General features: G+C 44.7%; 1 protein-coding gene and 1 non-coding gene across 5 annotated transcripts in view; both read left to right on the top strand.

The window, feature by feature from the left end:
- Nucleotides 1–19,776, top strand: part of ADARB2 (adenosine deaminase RNA specific B2 (inactive)) — a 370,623-nt gene that overhangs the window by 248,997 nt on the left and 101,850 nt on the right. For all 4 annotated transcript variants that reach the window (XM_053409689.1, XM_053409688.1, XM_053409687.1 and 1 more), the window contains one exon: nucleotides 7,941–8,848. In XM_053409689.1, the coding sequence (XP_053265664.1) occupies nucleotides 7,941–8,848 (908 nt within the window). The remainder of the gene's footprint in view (nucleotides 1–7,940; nucleotides 8,849–19,776) is intronic.
- TRNAR-CCU (transfer RNA arginine (anticodon CCU)) lies at nucleotides 7,253–7,321 on the top strand. Its single transcript has one exon. It is a non-coding gene; the product is annotated as a tRNA-Arg (tRNA).

The raw sequence follows: 19,776 nt of genomic DNA, 5'->3' as shown, positions 1-19,776 counted from the left end.
GCAGGACCCGAGATCTGCATTTATTCAACTGATCCCCAGCAAAAGCTTTAAAAAAAAAAAAAATAAAGAAGTCTCATCAGACCCAACAGCATCTCTGGTAATATGATATAGCTGCTGGGTTGCAGCCCAGTCCTGTCATGATCATGAGCTTCCAAAGATTGCTTTTCCGGTGAAATTCGTTCTTTCCAACAGTATGTCAAAAAGTGATGGAGGTGAAACCTTTTCCCCTCTGTCCTCAATGTGATGCAGATGGGCAGCAAATAGCCCGCTCTGTGCGAGAAGGGCAAAGAGAAAGAGAGAGCTATTGGCAAGCTGGCAGCGCGAAATGAAGGGTCTCTATATTCGCCTTTTTGAATCCACAGGCAGCAATCTCACAAAGCCAGTCTGCATTATGAGTGCAGCGAACCTAAATGATTACAGATACTTTCATGGGTGCCCTAAAAGGAGTGTCTGTGGCCCAGGTTTCAGCCTGATAATGATGCGTGAATAGCAGCTGTTTAAGCCGAACAGCCAACACTGCAGCTCAGTGCTTCACTATAATACTTCTGAGAACAAAAGCTGTAGGGCAGGTACTGGCAAAAAAAAAACCCCGCCCCCCAGCTCTCCAAATTGACTTCTTTGGGACACAGGGAAATGTTGCAAGGACATTTTCACAAGGGAAATACTAAGGATGTCTCTCTTTTTATGCCAGGCCTTCAGAGTGTCATTTCGATTCATGCAACTTGCAGATATACCTTTGAGATCTCCCTTCCGGTCCATGCAGCTCCTTCCACTAGATTTCCAAAAACAGAGTGCAATTTTCACATCTTCATTTCAGACATTTTCTACTTCCTGGAATGTAAACTGGAAGTGGAAGGCGCTTGTGCTTCCTGTCCACCTACCCACTCCATTCCAGCTTCCTGACATCCGAAAGCAGCTCCTGGAGGTGGAAGTGACTTTATGGAGCCTCTAAGAAACTGCATTGTAAAGCTAAAGAATCTTTGCACTTGCTTCTGAGACTTTTCCTTGTAAGGGTACAAGGGGAGATATCCCTATGCCATTCTTGGACTTGGGAAGGAATGCACTCCCAAAGTCAAGACTCTTTGGTTTTGCATCTGTTTTGTTTCTCTGTAAAAAAAAAAAAGCAAGGGAGCAAAGGGTACCAGTTTCTGATTAGACTGCTAGTATGCAGAGTAACAGGGACACGGGTGGCGCTGTGGGTTAAACCACAGAGCCCAGGACTTGCCGATCAGAAGGTTGGCGGTTCGAATCCCCGTGACGGGGTGAGCTCCCATTGCTCGGTCCCTGCTCCTGCCAACCTAGCAGTTCGAAAGCATGTCAAAGTGAAAGTAGATAAATAGGTACCACTCCAGTGGGAAGGTAAACGGCATTTCCGTGCGCTGCTCTGGTTCGCCAGAAGTGGCTTAGTCATGCTGGCCACATGACCCGGAAGCTGTACGCCGGCTCCGTCGGCCAATAAAACGAGATGAGTGTCGCAACCCCAGAGTCGGCAACAACTGGACCTAATGGTCAGGGGTCCCTTTACCTTTTTATGCAGAGTAACTTATGTTTAGCAAGAACATTCAGGTACAGCTCTCCATTTGCCAAGTGCTTGTGTGGGAGAAGTAGTTGTGTGGCAAGGAAGAGTCAGTGGTGGCTGGTGAGCATTGGAACTGGTAGGGCAAAAGGCAGAAAGACCAATGGAAGATAGAGCCAGAGCCCATGAAATATGGAGCCAGGACCAATGGCAGGCACAGCCAACTAAGACCCGTTTTGTCTCCATCATCCTCTCTGCTAGAAGGGCAACAATGAAGCTAAGGAGGAGGAAGTTGACAGACAGTGCAGGAGAAGGTTGACCAGTCAGGGCTACTAGATGGCCAATGTAGGCTAGTGGAGCCTTAAGGAATAAGCCTCCCATGGGAAGGGAGGTCACATAGCAGATATCTACTCAGGCATCCAGTTTCCTCACCCAGTTTTTCAGTCCAATGAGGCTCTCCTATATAACAATTCCAAACTTTGTCCACACTTGCTTGAGATATGTGGAGCAGTGCACCTCATCTCAGATGAGACTGGGCACAGTTTGGTCTGCTAGCATAAGAATGGTTCTCCTTTGCAGGAGGGGATTGGACTAAGTAGCATTCTCATACTTCTCGACTCTCTGATTCTAAGCCGCTTATTTCATTGCTTAATTCCTCTTATAGTTAGGAAGCTTTTCCTGATGTTAAATCTAAACCTAGGAAGGCTTGTAAATCACAGGACAATCGGGGGGCAAGCTGTGCCTGGGGGCTGGTGCAGCATGTTTAAGCTGCCCCACTTGCGCAGGCCCCCACGTGCTGAGCCTTTGGTGCAGCCTGTCATGTGACGATGCACAATGACATCAGAAAGGGGCAATATTCAGAAATGGGGGGGGGGGCAGGGAAGCACCAATCTCCCAGGATGTTCTGTTACTGAACTTAAAGTGGCCATTTTTGAACAAAGAAATTTCAGAAGGAGACACCGTCATGAGATGGCTAAATTGCTTCCCCCCCCCCCCCCGCAGGACATTCAGTTCTGTCACCTGTGGCCTGAATCCACAGAACGGGTTTTTAATCCCAGTACAGTGGTACCTCAGGTTAAGAACTTAATTCATTCTGGAGGTCCGTTCTTAACCTGAAACTGTTCTTAACCTGAAGCACCACTAATGGGGCCTCCCGCTGCCGCCGCGCTGCTGCTGCATGATTTCTGTTCTCATCCTGAAGCAAAGTTCTTAAACCAAGGTACTATTTCTGGGTTAGCAGAGTCTGTAACCTGAAGCATCTGTAACCTGAAGCATCTGTAACCCGAGGTACCACTGTACAGGTGTGGATTAGTTGACAAATGCCACAATGTTTGTTTTATTGTCAACCCCACAGTGATTCCATATATTTAAGCTTCCATAAATTGTCACATCCTGTTGCATTGCATTTCCCTCTGACCTGAATGAGTACCATTTCCCCCCCTCTACCATTTCTGGTATCAACACCTAACACACTAGGGCAGCTGCTGGGGCCTCAGAGTCCTAGCAGGGCGTACCAATACTGGCACCAGCCCTGGGGCCTTCACATCAAGTAGCTAGGTCTGCAAGCTTGCACTTCAATTTTCCCAGTGCCCTGGAGTGATACTGCATCAGGTTCTCTGAGGCATTGTGGGAAATAGCTTGGAGTGAAGCTGCCATTGTTAGGAAAGTCTGAGGGTTGCCCATTACATAAGAGGTAGCCCAGAGGGCACTTGCTTAGGGCCAGGGGTGCCAACTTGAATAAAACATTGTGGGGTCCTAGGTAAACCCTGCCCCACATAATCGATCACATGACGCAATGCGCACACACCATTTGAATGGGAATGCTCCTATGCCTGGGGCCCTGCTCAGACTGGAAACAGCTCCATTTCTATAATGCCTGCCAACTGAGGATAGTGTTTTGTGCATCTGGTGAAGTGCCCTGCGCATAGAAGTTTGTGCTACCATATATTTGTTCATCTTTAGGACTTGCCGATCAGAAGGTCAGCAATTCGAATCCCCGCGATGGGGTGGGCTCCCATTGCTCAGTCCCTGCTCTTGCCAACCTAGCAGTTCGAAAGCAAGTAGTGCAAGTAGATAAATAGGTACTGCTCTGGCGGGAAGGTAAACGGCATTTCCATGCGCTGCTCTGGTTCGCCAGAGGCGGCTTAGTCATGCTGGCCACATGACCCCGGAAGCTGTACGCCTCCTCCCTCAGCCAATAAAGCGAGATGAGCGCCACAACCCCAGAGTCAGCCATGACTGGACCTAATGGTCAGGGGTCCCTTTACCTTTACTTAAGGCATCACAAAGCTCTATTGCGGGGGCCACCAATATGGTGCCCATGTGGGTGCGCTTCTGCCCATACATGCCTTCTCTGCTGCCAACAGGATGCCCTCCTCCAGAAATTCCCCCACCAGAAACTGGGCTTGAGAGAAGTATTCTATTATAACCATTAGACTAGGTGCGGTGGGTGGGTGAGTTAGTTTGTGGTGCACATTTGCAAAATGGAGAAGATTGCATAGCAACACACACACACACACCTTCCTCTGTTGTTGTTTTGTAAAATGGGTGCATGTTTCCGAAGGACTCCTTATCCTTTGCAAGGGAGGCTACCTGCAATGTGTTGCTTGCAGATATTTATAACGAAGAGATCGCCACTCCTTTGTTTTCTTTTCCTCACCCTAAGTTCACGCTGCCTGGCAGCAGAATAACCTTTGAGAGGCACAATAATATCGCTTCAGATGTAACATGGAGTGTCAGATGGCTGCTTCTTCTGAACCCTTGTGACCCAGAGACAAAGGCAACGTCGTTGTTAGTGGCACATTATAAATAGTCCTCAATAGCACTTCATGATCCACAGGTTAACACCACTATGCATATTGACCAGAAATGGGAATTGAATGGGGAGGTGCATGAGTGAGAGAGAGGGGGAGAGAGAAAATAATAGAAAAAGAATAGAGACACCTAGGAGGAATATTCCTCAGTGACAGAAGAATAATACGAGAGAGCAATAACAGAGGCACCTAAGATGAAATTTCACAAATGCACAGCTAAATACATTTCACTGTTGGCTCAGTCTCCTGCTGCTAAATGAAATAAAACCAAGATGAAGGGACAAAACATTTCTGCAGTAGAACATGAAATGATAGACCTGGTCTATATATCTGGTAAAATGAGATCAAGTCCTGAGTGGTAAAACAAACTGTACCACTTCAGATTTCGGAGGGGGGGGGGAGAAACTATTGCCTCAACTGGGCTTTTTTCTGTTTACACAGAGGAATTTGCTTTGTCTTGTTACAATGTGGAGCAAGTCAGAAAATGGTGCTCCCTAACCATTACCTGAAATGGTATAGTTCGTTCTACTACCTCATCTTGCTGAATGTGTGTTTAGGGAAGCTTTTAATGTTTAATAGACTATTGTATTTTAATATTCTGTAGGAAGCCACCCAAAGTGGCTGGGGAAACCCAGCCAGATGGGCGGGGTATAAATTATTATTATTATTATTATTATTATTATTATTATTCAGCCTTAGTTTTCTTCTCAAGTTGAGATTTAGGCATCCAGTTCCTTGTTGTGGAGACTACAGTCACATTCTTCTGCTCAGTCTCCTGATAGCAGCAGCCCAGTCCAATCTCAGGCTCAGATCAATCAATCAAATCAAATCGATCAACTCCATGTATATTCCTCCTTTCTAAAAAGACTACCCAAGGCAGCTAACAACCAGAATAATAGTTTTGAAAAGGCAATAAAACCATTTTAGCAGTCAATAGCAACATTTTGTTTTCAGAAGTCGATAACAAATTAAAACAAATACCTCCTGAAAGTCAGTAATGAGGGAGACGCAAGCATCTCGCGATGGCTATTTTCGACATCCACTGGCAGAGGCAGTTCGCCTCTGAAGGCCAGTTGCTGGCAATACTGCTTACCTTCCTGTAACATGAGGTTGCAGAACAGGGCCAGCCTGCCGCCATGGAAGCCTCAACATTTGGTCTTCCAGCTGAAGGGAGACGTAACAGCCCTCTCCCTCTGGTGGAAAAAGGTTGAATCAAGCCAGTCTGCCAGATTAACCAATGGCAGGCGGGCCTGGAGGGTTGGGGTGAATCTGACTGGGTCCCCATGAGTACTTCATTCAGGTCCGCTCCCTGGGGATAAAAGTGGGTAGCCTCACGCATGGGCACCTGGTTGGCCACTGCTGGACTGGATGGGCCATTGGCCTTGTCCAACAGGTCCTATTCATGTTCTTATAAGAGCATACCCCATTTTTTCACATGAGAGCATGCAATCTCGCCCAGGAAAATGAGCTTTCTTCAGGGCTGCAATCTCGCACAGGTCACGTGACTTGCAGGGGAGCATGGTCCTGGAAGACTCCTGTCCCAGTTTTTCACTTCAACATGTTGGAGGGGATGTAAGAGGTGTTTGCACATTGGGACTGCATGCGGTTATTGCAGGAGGAATTGTGATGTGTTTGCTGCCTGCATCCCATGGCTTTTGTTTACACATGATAGTAAACAGCACATGGCTACACGTCATTGCACTATTCACAAGTCATTTTGCAAGGCCTGATTCTGTGGGCTGATTTAAACCCTACAAAATGCCTTATAAATAGTAAAGAGCAAGTTTGGGCAGATCTTTCTACAATCACAAGGGGATATTACTCTGCATAGATTTGAAGGAAGAGCAGTGAGAAAACTTTCCAATCTCAAAGGGAATTATTTACTTTACATTATCAGAACTGGTTACTCTGTGTGTTCATGAATGCATGTGGAGGCCTAAGAATACTTTTTTATGTTCACAAAGCCATGCAACCAGCATCATGAAAGTAAGTTGGGGGGGAACAGAGTCTGGAAAAGGCAATATGAATTATAAATACAAATAACCCCCTGTGTTTTCTTATTCAGTGGTGCAGAATCAATACAAATTATTTTCAAACCTGAACAGAGTGTGAAACAAGAGCTATCTTTCTCTCCATGCTTTCCAGCTTCAATATCATTATGTACGATAATTGAGTCTGTAAAAACCTATTAGATGAAGAGAGGGGAGAGGTATGAATTTCAGGACCTGCCCTGCTTTCCTGTAGACAAATATGTCTGGGAACAAAATAGGTTGCATCCGTGTGTGTGTGTGTGTGTGTGTGTGGTTGGTGGAAGACTGTGTGTTTAAAGTTAGTGTAGAAAGAAATACATCATCCCTGTGAAGGTATATTGGGTTGGTTGTTCTTCGTTTTTTAAGCAGTGCATTTCCCAAATCAGCCCCAAAGGCCAGGAGATTCAAAGGTAATAAATTCAGAGTTAGCGCGGTATAGTAGGAAGAACTAGGAAAATCCTGGTTCAAATCACACTAAAGCAGCCTTTGCCAACCTGATGCCCTCCAGATGTTTTGGACTCCATCGTGGTCATCACAGACCTAAACATCTAGAGGACAGCACATTGGAGATGACTGCACTGAAGCATGGAGCTCATTAGGTGACCATGTGGAGTGATTTAAAATGGCTGCAGTGTGATGTCTGTAAGAACACAAGAGCCTGTTGATCAAAGCAAAGGCCTGCCCAGTCCAGAATCCTCCTTCCTGCAGTAGTATACCAGATTCCTATAGGAAGCCCACAAGCAAGGTGTGAAAGCATCAGCCCTCGCCCACTGTTGTTTCCAAGCAACTGGTACTCAGAGGAGTCTTAGTAGCCTTATTTTCATAGCCACTTAATAGCCTTATCTTACCATGTGGTATCATGTGGTAGTGACTTCCATAGCTTAACTATGGGAGCACAGTTCAGTTGGTAGAGCATGAGACTCCTAATCTCAAGGTCATGGGTTCAAGCCCCATGTTGGGCAAAAGATTCTTGCATTGCAGTGGGCTGTACTAAATGATTCTCAGGGTCCCTTCCAACTCTGTATGATTCTATGACAGGCATGCCCAAACTCGGCCCTCCATATGTTTGGGGACTACAACTCCCATCATCCCTAACTAACAGGACCTAGTGGTCAAGGATGATGGGAATTCTAGTCCCAAAACATCTGGAGGGCCGAGTTTGGGGATGCCTGTTCTATGACAACTATGTGCTATGTGAAAGAGTCCTTCCTTTTGTCTGACCTGAATATCCCACCAGCTTCACTAGATGGCTCCAAGATTTAGCACTAGATGGCTCCAATATTTCCCTCCCAAGAGAGGAAGGGAAAATATCTCTCGTCACTTTTCTCCACTCCACATAGACAGATCATAAGCTATTCAACTGGGGTTTTGTCATGTTAATCATTTTTTTAAAAAATGGGGAAGAGGAGTCGTAATCAAGTAGCTATAATAAAGATGAAAATCCTCACCAACTCCCCAAATGAGGTCTTCCCATATCAATTCATAAATATATTGGTGAAATCTCTTTTTCACGCTCTTATTCTTTGATTTCACAAAGACACCAATAATGTTGGCGGACTTTCTCTTTCCTTTTTCAATCAGGTACGAGCAGTGCAGAAGTAAAGGAGAATCGTAACATTGGCAACCTAGAAGATCATCCAATCACCTCTAACGAAAGGTCAAGGGTGGGCGCTTCCAGTATCAAAAGGAAAAGGCCTCTAGAAGAGGGCAACAACGGACACTTCTGCAAACTCCAGCTCATCTGGAAGAAAGTCTCGTGGTCAGTAACGCCAAAGAACGCCCTGGTTCAACTACATGAACTTAAGCCAGGTTTACAGTATAAAATGGTCTCCCAGACAGGCCCTGTCCATGCACCGGTATTTGCAGTTGCCGTGGAAGTAAATGGGCTGACATTTGAAGGCACCGGACCAACGAAAAAGAAGGCCAAAATGAGGGCTGCAGAACTTGCCCTCAAGTCTTTTGTTCAGTTCCCCAACGCATGTCAAGCTCACTTTGCCATGGGGAATTGTTTCAACCCTTCCACAGACTTTACGTCGGACCAGGCGGACTTTCCAGACACTCTGTTCAAGGAGTTTGAACCATCGACGCACAGTAAGGACTTCTCGGTCTACAACCCAGTTAATAATGAACTGCTTTCTACAGCCTACCGGCACGGGAGGTTGCTATACCACACCTTGGACTTAATGGGCCACACCAAACAAAACAAGCGCAAGATGGCGTCCGCCGCTGAGAGCGAAAAGAACCCAGTGGTGTTGCTCAATGAGTTGCGGTCAGGACTGAGGTACGTCTGCCTTTCGGAGACTGTGGAGAAGCAGCACATCAAGAGTTTTGTGATGGCTGTAAGAGTGGATGGGAGAACATTTGAAGGCTCGGGACGTAGCAAGAAGCTGGCTAAAGGTCAAGCAGCACAGGCTGCGCTACAGGCCCTCTTTAACATTCGGCTGCCCAGTCACATTCCCAGCAGGAGTAAATGTAATCATTTGCCACAGGTGAGAACTCTCAGGTAGCCACCGCCCAGCTGAAGGAGTTCTTTGAGATTAATGTGATTTGTTGTTCTAGCCCTATATGGTGACTTTATCAGAATGCCCTCCTCACCATGAAGTAAGTAAAACCCATCTTCTCACAGAAGCCGCACACAAAGACCTTTGCATATGCTTCCATTATTACCTCATTAAGAGCCATAATATGGCTTATTTTCTAAAGAGGCAGCAGAGAGTACAGAAATTTGAAGGACCGTCAATATTTCAAGCACAGATTGTAACACAATTGCATGTAATGAAGGCAGAGATCTGCTTCTTTTTCTTCTTCTTTTTTCGTTGTTGTCAGGGTGTAGTGTTTCTTAAGGGAATAACCAAAAGTAGCATTATGATATGGCGCCCTTGTTTCTTATTCTATCAAGTTGTGTTCAGAGATAAAGGGGACATCATTCTTAAAAATAACCCATGGTGCACAACATGCCTCTCCCCGCCACGATCTCATCCCCAGACAATTCTGCTTCTGGCAAAGCTTAAAGATCTTTGTGTGTGGTTGTCAAATGTCTGACTGAGAGAAAGGAAAATATCTCTACAGTGTCTTGCTGATTATATGTTTTATGTGGACCAACACATATAAAAAAAGCAAAAATATACAGCAGACGTTTATGACTGCTGAATCACAGATAACAAGCTGAACAGGCTTCTGTTCTCACATTTGGGAAATGCTGCTAGTTTCAAGGAGTCTTGTGTTTTCCAGATAGTAATGTGAAATATATATGTCTTGATTGGTTAGAAGGCTGTAGAAAGATTTAGTAGGCCTGAATGTCGTCGCCTCCCTTCTCTGTTCAATGTGACCCACAGTTCTCATTTCTGCCATGTCTTATTGTACTTTGGCCAGATTTTCCATACAAGTGGGATTTCCTTTGTTTTCCTTCACCTTTTGAAGAGAGCGATTGGAGTAAGATAAGGCACTTGTACGTACTCTCCCTGACCTTCGTATGGGCTGTCTCTGAAGTCTTTCTCGTTTATTGCTGTTGGTTGTTCTTGCATATTTTCGGAACAGGATTGTAAGTTGGAACTTCAAGAGTTAAAAATGGGATTTGGAATCCATACCTTCACCCCCAAAAATTGTTTTCTTAGGAGAGAGCTATACAGTCATATGTTTCGCTTGCTGCTGTGCATGATGAGATCAGTGTGCTGTGGAGAGGGGTTGTATGGTGAGCAGTTTTGCCTTGCAGATAGGAATGTAAAGAGGCAGCAATTTCCACCCCTTCATCTGTTCATCACAGTCAACACTTTTTCCGTTCTGCTACAATTCAGCTTCCACTAAAACTTGTTATTTGTCTTGCTGCCCATGATGGCAGAAACCATTGGTGGAAGGGAAACGTCAAAAGCAATGCACAAAATTATGTAATTCTTTACATAAAATTTGTGGACTTAGAAAACCCCAAACAATAGCAAATACTGCTCATATTCACTTGTGTGGTTTCTGTTCCTGACCTCAGGTGAACTTGCAAATTTCTGTTCCCATTTGTGTTTACGGCAGAATTCTCTGTCATCTCTAACTCCAGGTCAACTCTTCTTTGCCTGGTGTGCTGCTAATGTGTATTTTCTTTTCTTTTTGCCTCACACTCATGATGGTAAAGCAAATGGGCTGTCTTGAGAGTCCAGTCCCCTTTGTACATTTGTTCTGCTTTTAAATATATTGAACAAACTGAGGACTCACACATGTGTGGGCTGTAGGCATGCCTGGTTTTGAACAAGGACGCTGGGTATTTTCTGTCCTGTTTCCCAGCACAGAGATCAAGGCTTATCAAATAACCATGTGGAGCTGAGCAGTCAAATAAAACAGTCCCCACACCTCAGTTTTTAAACAGGGGCTGGGGGAGAGTGAACAGAAGGCAGAAACATTCACATGAAGGGCTTTGGCTTAAGGCAATATGAGCAAAGTGCCATTGGCGGACTTAAGACACATGCAAGCATTTTGAGACGCAGCAAGGGCAGACCTCAGTGGCTGTGCTTTTACACTGCTTAAGGTAAAGGTAAATAAGTTTCGAGTGCACACAATTGGGACACAGGCCTAGACTGGGAATATTGTTTATGAATGAAACTTTCTTGTGGAGCTACTCTTGCTTCAGCAGGTGCAAAATGCTTGACTTTTGATGGGGGCAGATGACCGCCAGCACATAACCCTGGTGCTTAAAAGCTTGCACCGGCTGCCCATATATCACTGGGCCATGTTCAAGACTCTGGTATTAATTTACAAGGTCCTTATAGGACCTTGGGTCCAGGATAACTTAAGGTTATCTGGCCCCTTATATCCTGGCCCAATCTCTGAGATCTTGGGGGGGGGGGAGCCTCTGTTAGTGATTCCCCATGGCTCAGATGCATAGCTCAGTGCTGATGGGCCCACGACTGTGGAACTCTCTCCCAAGCATGATTTCTGTTTACTTGAAGGAGCATCTCCACCCCTGTCATTCAGACCAGACACTGAGGTCCAGCTCCGAGGGCCTTCTGGCAGTTCCCTCATTGCAAGAAGTGAAGTTACAGGGAACCAGGCAGAGGGCCTTCTTGGTAGTGGCACCCGCTCTGTGGAACACCCTCCCATCAGATGTCAAGGAAATAAACAATTATCTGACTTTTAGAAAACATCTGAAGACAGTCCTGTTTAGGGAAGTTTTTGGTGTTTTATGTTTTATCGTGTTTTTAATATTCTGCCCAGAGTAACTGGGGCAAGCCAGCCAGATGGGCGGTGTATAAATAGTAACATTTTCATTTATTAATTTATTTCATAAAATTTGTACACTGCTTGATTATAAAGAATCAAATAGGTTTACAAAAGGGTAAACAATAAAATTTAAGGGGGAAAATACAGCCATACTTAAAAACTTGCAAAAGTCGAACTACTGAAAGAGATTAAAATTACCCCAGCTTTCTAAGCACCTGGATAGGCTAGTCTAAATAGGAATGTTTTAGCAGGTGCTGAAAAGAGTCAAGTGAAGGCCCCTGCATAATATCAATAGATAGGGAATTCCAAAGTGTAGGTGCTGCTGCCACACTTGTTTTATTGCTTCATTTTCTGTGTAGTGTGTTGCTATATACAATGCATTCAGAAATGCTAATGATTAAGTCGTACATAAATGTCTTAGATAACAAACAGACACGTAATAGGCTACCACAATACAAATACAGCAAATAGGTGTTCTGACATATTCAGCTGATGGATATGTATACAAAAGAAAATGGGGGGGGGGATACTCCCTCCCCCAATGTAAATCACACACTACAGTTAAAAATACAGTAAACCAGAATCACATCTCACCCGCTTACCTACGGTTTTTGGAACCTGGGTCATGTTTTCCTGGCTGCCAGAACAAATTTTGCTACTTGGATGGTAATGAATATGCCTTTGCCTGCAAGCACGGCATATATCTGGTCTAGGATGGGTCTGTTTGACAGAGACTGGAGGATACAAGTAAGATAATTGTGCTCATATAAGGGGCAGCTTAACAGGCAATGGGAGACTTCCTCCATCTCGCCAGACTCACAAATAACAGAGTCTTTGGCAAGCTGGAATGTCATTAAACTTCCCATCCAAGAAAGCAGAGGGCATATATTGGAGATGCAAGGCTGTAGATGGTTTTCTTCAAGAAGCAACAGTAAGGATTATAAAATAATTCTCCAGGCCAAATGTCATTCTGTATAATAGATACCGATAAGAATAAGACATTTGTGCAACTGAATACAAATCGCTTAGAATGGAGGTGAATTCTCTCCCTCCAAGTAAAAAGTAAAGTAAAGCTGCAGTGCTAATCCCATAAACGTGTAGGATACGTCTAACAATATTTACTCAAAACAATTGGGCTAAACTTTGCAGTTGTACCTGAAAGCATTTTTTTGGCAGCCAGGAGTCATTCTTGAAAACAAGCTTCTGACAATATGAGGCAAGTGCAACATGAGCGCAAGTTTCCATAGAGATTGGTCCAGTTTTCGCCCATAAAAGAGTCATAGCAAGAGCTGCCCAAGGGAGGAGAGGCCATGACATGCTCCCTCGTAGCAGGAGCCGCTTGGGTCAAGTGCCGGCACATCCTCTTCCCTGAACTCAGCGCTGGCAGAACTGACAGGGGAAACAGGGATGTTCCAGGATCAAATCAGAAGCCAGGATGGTTTTTGCAATTCTGGGACTGTTCCTGGAAAATTGGGGCACTTGAAGTTTTTGTAATTCTCATAAAAGAATTCTGCACCACTCCCAAAATACAGTGGTACCTCGGGTTAAGAACTTAATTCGTTCTGGAGGTCCGTTCTTAACCTGAAACTGTTCTTAACCTGAGGTACCACTTTAGCTAATGGGGCCTCCTGCTGCCGCTGTACAATTTCTGTTCTCATCCTGAAGCAAAGTTCTTAACCCGAGGTACTATTTTTGGGTTAGCGGAGTCTGTAACCTGAAGCATCTGTAACCTGAAGCGTCTGTAACCCCATGTCTCTGTGCCACACATACAACTTTCCTCAGAATTACCTCGGTTGTAGGCAGGGGCGGAGGAAGGGGGTGCAGTGAGGGCGGGTCGCCCTGGGTGTCACCACTGAGGGGAGGTGGCAAAATGCTGGGCAGCACTCCCCGCGGGGCCTGCAGCGCGCCCAATCCACACATCTCTCCTGGGTGTGACACAGTTGCTTGGGTGCCCACAGGCACTGCACTGTCCCAAACGGTTCACCCACCGCCTTCCCCTCAGCTGTAGGGCAGCTGAGTGGGAGGAGGCAGGCAGACTCCTCGGAGGCTCTGTGGAGCGTCCTGCCCCGGCTGGCCACGCCCTGTGGACAGGTGGCCCCGCCCCTGGGCGCAGGGTAGGCACCCAATCGGCTTGCTCTGCCGCTGGTTGTAGGAGCAGAAGGGCCCTCTCCCCTCCAGTGTGGTTTCTAGCCACAGTCTCCAACAGCGCATGCAGAGCATAGTCATAATGGCTAGTAGCTATCAATGGTCTTCTCCTCAATGAATTTGCCTAATCCAGGAACCTCAGCTCATTGCTGCAACTGTAATCATCAGGAATGGCAAAACAGCATTCAAAGCAACTCCTTCTGGGGGTTTCACACATTCCTGGTAAATATTCCTGAGACTAAACAACTTGAGACAGAAGAGTGTAGCACTGCATATTTTAGGAGATGGGAAGAGAAAAGAGACTTCACATGTGTTCTGGGTGAGGCCACACATACACACTCACAATATGTGAATATCATGAAAAGGCCTTGAAACACAGTTCATCAGATCACCGTTCATTCTATCCTGGCAGCAAAAATCGTGCAGAACCAATCACTGATAAGTGCTAAAGTCAAGAATTGCTGTCCCTCCTCTCAGGTAAAAGAGACAAATATCAATAAAAATTAGTGGTTTTAATTAAAGCCTTTCATTCTCTCACAGCCTTACCCAATTTTGCAGCTCGTTAGCATGCATTTTAGCTATCTCACCAGCTTTAAAAGCCCATGCATCAGTGCTAGAGTGAGTGCTGGTTACTCAGTCCTTTTAAGCCTTAAGGAGACTGATTTCTTCATTTAATTTCTTCTATAGGATTGCCCTAAGTTATAGATTGGTGTATGGAAATTTTTAATTAAAAGAAATATACAAGCTAGTTTTCATTACCCAGGGTATAAAATTAAGTAAAACAATCCCAGAGCTTTATAAACAAAACCATTGGAATCATTCTAAATGTGCTTCTGTCGTCAGTAATTAAACCTTATGCATTTCCTAAGAGTAAGGCTTAAAAGGCTGACACTGTAAAATAAGCCAGATTTTTCTTAAAGGCACAAACTTTTACAACCCAGTCTGCAATTTCTTGTGGATAAGAGAGCTCCAATGCATTCGTGAAGCTCCTCATCTAAAGTCACGCACCATTCATTTCAAGAGAGACAGCTGATCTGTGTGTGCATTGTTATAACAACAGGAGCTTCTTAAAAAATCACTTGATCTAGCACTGATTCACTGATATTCAAAGCCTTACCTTCCATGAATTTACCGATAGCCTTACCTTCCATGAATTTACCTTAACAGAAATGATTTGGCAAATGTGTTCTGGCAGGGGCCTCTGGGCCTGACATCATAGGCCAACTATGCCTCTGAATATCAGTTGTTGGATGTTAAAAGAGAGGAGAAGGTTGTTGCCCACAAGCTCTGCTTGTGGGTTTCCCCACAGACATCTGGTTGGTCTTTGAGATGCTGGACTAGATGGGCCTTAGTTTGATCCAGCAGAGTTATTCTTAGGTCCCTAATCCAACCACAATTAAGCACCATTTATTTTAATGTGAGATGTTTAGAATCCCCCTTTGAAAATTAATGGGACTCATGCATTTCTTACCCTGGCTGGATGATATGCATAGAAGTCACCACCAACTTCTGTTTTTTGAAAAGGCAGGGAACATAGCTAGACAGATCAGCATTTTTTTAAAAAGGAGAATTGATTCCCTCCCTTTTTAAAAGTTTTTATTTGTTTGCCTGCCTGGGGCAGGCCATATCCTCCAAAGAAGAGTTTTGTGTGACTCTACAGCTTGCATCCATTGTTCCAAAGCACGGCTCAGCTCAAAAAAGTCTTGCCTCACTTGAAGATAGCGAGTGCCGCCTCACTTGAACATAGTGGGGCCCATTATGGCTCCTGCTAACTTTGACTTATTTCCTCATTTAGAGCAACCTCTCCTCTGCAGGGAGTTGATGGCAAGGATCTGTCCACCAATTGGGTAGTGAATTATTACTGCTCTGAGGCATTATTGTGAGAGGGGCTTGTTCGGAAACATTATTACATCTCGAGCCAAGGAGCAAGGCTATTTATTAGATGAAAGCTTGGAGTCTCGGTCCAGAGTCATCATCTCATAAAGATGTCTTTCAAAGCAGCCACTTTTACAACCATCAGAGACTCCTCGGGTCTTTTTTGTCCAGCTCTGCGAGAAGGTGAGAAGGGGCTGCGCTTCAGAATCCTGCCAGCCCTCATTAAAGCGGCTCTTCGGCTTGCACCCCCTCCCCCATATTGTTTATAAAGGCTTCATTATGATCTACTTTACACCAGATAAGAGAGTGTGTTCTGTCGCCCCAGGCAGGGCCATGGGATGTGAGCGTTGAGTTTGAATGAACGTCCCTCTCTCTCTCTCTCTCTCTCTCTCTCTCTCTCTCTCTCTCTCTCTGGGTCCCGTGCAAAACTCCTCTGCCGGAGCTGGGCTGCTGCTGGCATCCGTTCCAAAATTGCATTCTTTATCTATTTATGGCTGGCATTCAGTGCACATCAAGGAAGCTTCAAATTTATTCTAACAGCTTTTCATTTCCAGAATGCAGAGCAGCAGGCCGAGCTACCACTGAGTTCTGACTCCCTCTTGTGGTGTTCCTGACAAACATGAACATGATGTTTTCATGTTCAGCTCGCTGGGAAAGACTGAAAGAGTAAGACACACACACAAAATATCCCAACAATGGAGCACTCCAGAGTGTTCATGCAGCCGGTCAGGGAAATATTCTAGTGTCTCTTTGGTCCTGTGCAGCAGTCAATAAGGGACATTTTAACTACAGGACTACATCCAGTAATTCTGCAACACTTTCTCATGTTTCACATGCATGAGATGGGCTAAGTTTGCATGAGACTGAAAGTGCCAAACTATCTATTGCTTTAAAAGTGTGTTTGAATCCCATGCTTGAAATCCCCAGAAACTTTTCTTTCTTAACAAGCATCCGCATGACAACCAATCTATCCAGATCAGGTCTACAAGGCTTTAGCACAACCACCACAATAACAACCCCAACCACAAAAGCCACTTGTTTCCTGCAAAATGGGAACTTTGGTAAGAAATACCAGGTTCTGAAGTTGTTTATTTTCTGCAAAATAGGAGCTTGAATCAGGAACAAAGTTGGAGTTTGGTAAATATATTGTGGGGTGTGCAGAAAGAAATAGCAATGCAGTACTGCTGTTTGAAAGGATGAAGAAAGCAAAAGGCAACAAAACTATTCTGAGTACAGGTTTCACAAGTTGCCAGTTTTGAGGCACTAGCCTCAAATATTTTATGCAAAGAGACCTTGACCCCAAGGAATTGGTTCCTATGCTTGTGGCTCTCAAGGAACCCTGATATGCATGCTTAATCCTTCAGGGACCATAGACCAAGATCCTGGAGATGAAGTACTTGGGGAACAGGGCTGCCGAGATGGAGGGTTCAACCTTGTGCTCCTTTGTGACTTTCATTTGTACCCCCATCTCCTGACTTTAAACATTATTAGGCCAGATGCGCATTGAAAGACAAAGGGCTGCTAATGACAAACATCATTTGAACTTCATAGCAGCAAGGCTTGGTGTAAAAAAACCCACTTGTGCCACACATCTGACATAACATAATCAGCCATCATGAGAGTATGCCTGGGGCTTTTCAAACATTATCTTTTTTCTGTATGCAAAGATGTCTGCCGCCCTCACTGTAAGAGAGAAAGGGTTTTTTATATACATAAAAAGTGTGGGTTGCACTTACTGAGACGCAGGAAGCCAACAGAGTATTTATGGCGTAGCTCAAACACTGTTGCTGCTTATTCGACACTTTATCCCTAACCGTTCTGAGGGAGCACAAAACCGTAACAAATAAATATACGATAGCAGAAATTGCGTAGCTAAACACTGATTATCTGCAAGTTACCTGTTGCCTGCAATCCTCTCTTTCCTATTCATTGAACTGCTGTGATGTCACAGAACTCAGAGAGCAGCAAACACGCACACAGTCTCGCATCCAGGTCTTGATGAGGATCATACCTGCTTAGCTTCTAGGGGCAAAATGTGGTTTCTCTGGGCATGTAGTTTCCTTTCTGTCAGTGTTGGGTTTTTTTCCTGTAGCATTGGTGTCCTAGGTAGAGATCATTTCTCCTCCTAAGTAGCAGAATGGTAGATTTGCAGAAGTTCCATAAATCAAAATCACAGTGTTCCTATGTTGTCATAGAAACTCCAATCAGGAAAAAAAGAAGACGGACTGATTTTGGGAATGTGTGCATTAATGATAATAACAGTCATGGGAAGGAGATGCCCCCTGTATTTACAGGGTAAAACCTCTGGCTACATACTTTACATGTAGCTGTGCTTTGATGGAAATTAACACAGAAAGATATAGATACTGCTGTCATCATGTACTGTAGAGCAATGACGGGAGATAAATGAGTACCATTCCTCCAGCCCCCTTCCAAAAAGAAAAGGGGGGGGGAGCCTGACAGACCCAAGTGCATAAATTCACCTCTTTAAATTTTGCATTCATAAAAAAGAAAGTGGGAGGGCTCAGTAAAATGTCTGTCAGATTTACTAGGTGTCTTTGATGTTGCTGTTCTGAAATATTCTCTTCTGCAGACATGGAAGAGCAGGGGAAAGGATGTAAGTTTTTGTGCTCTGTTTTTTTTAAGAATAAAAGACACAAGAACGTTCTTGTTGATGCAGCTGCAGGTTGATGGTGCATGTACAGGCCAGAGCAAAATATTAAGTCCATCCGATCCCTTTCATATTTCAGAAAAGCTAGAAAACAAGGTATGAGTTAGACCTTGAGTTCTGTAAAGAGCAGAGCAGCACCTTAGGGAGGATTGTTGTAGAAATAAAGTCAAAACGGAGCAGAAAATGAACATCGGGATGCTATGCTCACCTATCCGGGGTGAGCTATGTGAATACAAAGGATCAATTAAGTAAGCATGCAATAGCGACCGGTTCGCAAGATAAACACCAGTGGCACCAGACTGATCAGCAGGGAAGAGACGAAACGTTGCAGAGGCAAGCCGAAAAGAGGCTCCCCTTGTGCCTTTGACAGAAATTGATCTGAGTAAATTAAACACTTGTTCTGCAGTGCTTGAAGGTACTGGGGAGAGGGTGGGAATATAAGGCATCACCGATATCAGAAGCTAGGATCCTCTGTTGTTGTTTTAATCGGTTTCGGAAAAGGCGTGCAGTAGTGAAGCTTGCAGACCTTAAGGCAAAGTTGGTAGTTTTTCTGGGGGATTCGAGATCTAGCCACTGGATGGGATAGAAACAGAGCAGGAAGGATGGACAATTTGGTGATAACCGGGTGTTTTGTTTCCTCTTCTAATAATGTGAAGAAGACTTGTAGGGGACACCAGTAGCTCAGGATAACTTTCAGAGATTCCATGCTGTGGGGTCTGAAGTACTCTGTGCAAAGTGCTCCCCAGGCTCCCCTGAAATGGTACAGGGACTCCCAGTGTTCTCACCATTCCTGCTCCTCTGACTCTCCCTGGTACCTTGTACTTCCCACCCTCAGGAGCTGATGTTGGCTCTCAGGGCTGATCACCTGCACTCTCCACTAAAACCACCAGGAGCCCATCAGGTACACAGAGATCTGTGGCCTGAAAGGAGCTACATTGAGGTGGCTACTAATGCCAGGAGCTTCAAGAGTCTTGCTTAGATACAATTGAAATCAATGAGCTTTAGTTTAAAACATAGGAAGCTGCCTTTTATTGTCTATGCTGGCAGGAATTCAGGCAGGAGCCTTTCCCAGCCCTGCGTGGAGATACTAGGGATTAAACCTGGACCAAAACCTGTGATCTACCACAGGCAGATCACATGCTATGAGCTACAGTCTTTCCCCAATGATCTCAGTGTTGCAACTAACATGCCACTGACTTCAGTGCCATTCAGCCAGAGCTAACCCGCCCCACCACCACCCCATCCTTTTTTATTGCACATTTATAATGATTTGTGCTCTTGATGCTACCGGAGTGGTCACACACTATCCGGCTTTTTATTTGGTTTGATTTGATTTTTTGTATTTCTACACTACTTTCCATTTAAATGAACCCACAAGCATCTCACAAACGGTAACAGTAACACAACAGAACATCATAAGCACAGCATGTATCGTAAGATATAATTAACAAACCAACCAGCAACTAAAAAATAAGCTGAACGTCAACATTACAGCATAAGTCATTTTACAGTGGTACCTCGGGT

Source organism: Podarcis raffonei, chromosome 12 (assembly GCF_027172205.1).
Source record: "Podarcis raffonei isolate rPodRaf1 chromosome 12, rPodRaf1.pri, whole genome shotgun sequence".
Lineage (NCBI taxonomy): Eukaryota > Metazoa > Chordata > Lepidosauria > Squamata > Lacertidae > Podarcis > Podarcis raffonei.
This window is presented reverse-complemented; position numbering and strand designations above follow the sequence as displayed.